Below are 3,171 nucleotides of genomic sequence, written 5' to 3'. Positions count from 1 at the left end.
CTTTCTTTCCTGAGCAAGAACTCAGCACCGACAAGCTACAAGGAGGAGATGGCAGTGAGCTTTATACGGGCAAACAGCCACGCAGCGCTCCCGCTCACCATGCTCGCACACTCCCCCACGTCCCGCGCTCCCTGGATCACGCGCCCGCCGCGCACGAACGCAGTCGACGTGATCCCGAGTCCCACGCCCGACGTAGTCATCTCTCCACTCTTCTCGCCAACTAACCATGGCCCGCACTCACGCACGGACGGACAAATACACAAACACGCGCGCGCGAACCTGCCACAGGCCGCACCCGACGTGGCGCTCACCGTCTGAGCCGTGGCTTATTGCCCCACACTAATGGCTTCAGGGAAGAAGGTCGATGAAGAAGATGTTCTCTCTCACATCCTTACTGGACTTGACGAGGAGTTCGACCCCATGGTCTCGGCCATGTGCTCCAGGGTCGAACCGGTCACGGTCCCGGAGCTGTATTCACATCTGCTGAGCTTCGAGACTCGCATGAGTCTGCGCGACGGATCCTCCCAGTCATCTGCAAACGCCGCAACTCGCGGCCGCTTCAACAAGAACAACGGCGGCGGTGGTGACCGCGGCCGTAACTTCCCCAACAAACAGGCTGGAGGCGGTGGTGATCGCGCCCATGGCAACTTCCCCAAGCCGCCCAACCCACCAAACCGTGGGAACGGGGGAAAACAGGGGCAACGGTGGCGGCGGTGGGAACTACACCAACAATCCCTCTGCCAAGCCGACCTGCCTCCGTCGCATATCCCTCCACTCCGGTGATCGTTTCTCACACGCACAACCCCTTTTCGAGCAGAGGTCGCGGGGGCCGCGACGGCTCACCACCACACAAGCGAGCCCGCCCCGACGCTAAGGCCGGCAGCTCTAGCAACCCGATTGAGGCAAGGCGCTCGAAGCAGGCCAGGGAGCGTCGCGCCCTCTCCCGCGGCAGTGGCCGTAGGGCGTGGAGGAAGTTCGTTGAGATCAGGGAGACCCTTTGGCCGACAAGCAAGCTAGGGTCTCCGCGAGGCGAAGATCGAGCTCCATGAGGCAAAAGAGGCGTTCGAGGCAAAAGAAGAGGGCGCCGTTATGCGGCTTGAGGTGGCCAAGGAGGGGTACCATCTCGCGTGTAGTCTCTACCGCTCCGCTACAGAGTACTACCTCAACGTCAAGCCCTAGAGTAGTTTAGAGTTAGGTTTATCTATACTATGTTTTTAACCTTGTGTCTGTAAATGTGTGATGAACTCCGGTGAACTATGGTGACGTGGAGTTGAAGTTTAAATTATGCAGTATTTGTATATCGGATCTGTTCTGCCGGGCATTCCGCGGTACTATAAATTCGTTTTGCGGGATTTCTGAAACGAAAATTTGTGGTACCGCAAGAGGATATGCTAGAGATGCTCTAAGGTTGCAATGGGGATGCTGATGAGTTTGCAAGGGTGTACCGTGTTGGTGCGTGAGTTTATGCAATGTGGGGACAGCGGGCGCACATGCTTCAGTGGACCCACTTGTCAGAGTAGTACTCCGTCTAGGGTTTCCCTTGTCAGAGTAGTACTCCAGCTAGGGTTTCCGCATGGGCCTGCCGGGCGCCGCCGCTTGATCCCGTCTCCACTCTCCTCGACTCCACCAAAACCACCTCGCCGATGCTCCTCCGTTCTGGGCGGCGCCTGGCCGCCGAGGACGAACCGGGGCGGACGGCCCCGCCGAGGAGGAGAAGCAGGGCAAGGTCGGACCGCCTCGCCGTCATCCCCGATGAGATCCTGCATCAGGAGATCCTGCCCCGCCTCCCGGCCAAGTCCGTGCTCCGCTTCCGCGCCGTCTGCCGGTCCTGGCGCAACCTCGCGTCCGACCCGGCCTTCCTCCTCGACCACCACCGCCGCCAGCCGGCGCTTCCCCTGATCAGGTGCTGCCGGATCTCCGACGGGTCCCGCCGCGGCCTTGAATCCTGCCTCAACGCCATCCACCTCCGGTCCGCGAAGCTCGGCCCCTCTTTCCAGTTCCCATTCGCTGGCTCTTTCGCCATCAGGGCCTCCTGCGACGGCCTTTTCGTCGTCTTCAACCACATCATCTGCAACCCGGCCACGCGTGAGTGGGCTACCCTCCGGCAGGACGGCAAGCCCATAGAAAATCTCATCGCCCTCTTCCGGCACCAACCTTCAGGGGAGTTCCGCGTGATGTACTGGAGAAACAACTCTATGGAGTTAATCTGTCGGCAGGAGTATTACATCCTCACGGTGGGAACCAACAATTCATGGCGCGTTGATTGTCCGTTAACAGAGGTTTTGGCCGAGGAACCATCCATCTTTGGCGCGCCCGTCCTTCTCAACGGCAGCCTGCACATACATTGGAGGAGACGGTCAGGTGTCCGCTACCACAGGATACGGGTGTTTGACACAGTGGCAGAGACGTCGCGGCTAATGAGTCCGCCTCCTGTGAACCCCGGCCATGTTATGCACCTGCTTGACATGGGTGGCAAGCTTGCTGCGTCCACCAGCGAGGATGGCATGACTGGGATGTCCATCTTTTTGCTGCAGGACCCTGAGCATGATGTCTGGGCGTTCCAGTACCAGATCAAACTGCCCGTGATGGAAATCAGGCGCTTCCAGGAGCAAGGTGATTGGCGGGCGAAGGTTGTCTCCGAGGAGGGGGACGTGCTTGTCAGCTGCTATGGCCATCTCCTGCAATATGACAAGAAGGGTAATTTGGTAGCTAAGTTCAAGTATGATGATGACATGCCGATGGTCATTCCTCACAAGTTCAAAGAGAGTCTTATCCAGCATACAATTTTCCAAAATACAAACAAGAATTGATTTGTACCCTCTCCTGGATATCTGATTTCGCGGCATGTTAAATCTAAGTAAGTTTTTTATGCTACTTCTAAATTATAACTAGCATGGCGTCCATGCAATTGTGCGGGAAACCGCCTTTAATCATCTTTAATATATTATTTATGCATTATCATGTTATTTATAAGATCACAAGCTCAGAAATGAATATGCATGCCACTCATATTTGCTATTTGATTATTAGATCGGTACATTGAATTAAAGCTGAGATTAAAAGCTACCTGATGTAGTTGGGAAGACTCTTTTATGTGGTATAATTACGCAAAATCAGTCTTTGGATCGTTTAAGTGGTTGCTCTTTTGCATGTGATGTTGATATATTAATA

At 55.7% G+C, this 3,171-nt stretch overlaps 1 protein-coding gene and 1 pseudogene across 1 annotated transcript; both read left to right on the top strand.

The window, feature by feature from the left end:
- Positions 1-357: 357 nt before the first annotated feature.
- LOC123172159 (uncharacterized) lies at positions 358-496 on the top strand (annotated as a pseudogene).
- A 1,022-nt stretch (positions 497-1,518) lies between these two features.
- On the top strand, positions 1,519-2,783 carry LOC123172158 (F-box protein At5g49610; the record flags this gene model as incomplete). The annotated part of the gene is given in 1 exon segment (XM_044589176.1): positions 1,519-2,783. A coding segment is annotated over 1 exon segment (1,140 nt), but the record flags the coding sequence as incomplete, so codon positions are not given.
- Positions 2,784-3,171: the final 388 nt, after the last annotated feature.

This window comes from Triticum aestivum, unplaced genomic scaffold, assembly GCF_018294505.1.
Source record: "Triticum aestivum cultivar Chinese Spring unplaced genomic scaffold, IWGSC CS RefSeq v2.1 scaffold188569, whole genome shotgun sequence".
Lineage (NCBI taxonomy): Eukaryota > Viridiplantae > Streptophyta > Magnoliopsida > Poales > Poaceae > Triticum > Triticum aestivum.
The sequence above is the reverse complement of the archived record's forward strand: the minus strand, read 5'-3'. Positions and strand labels throughout refer to the sequence as shown.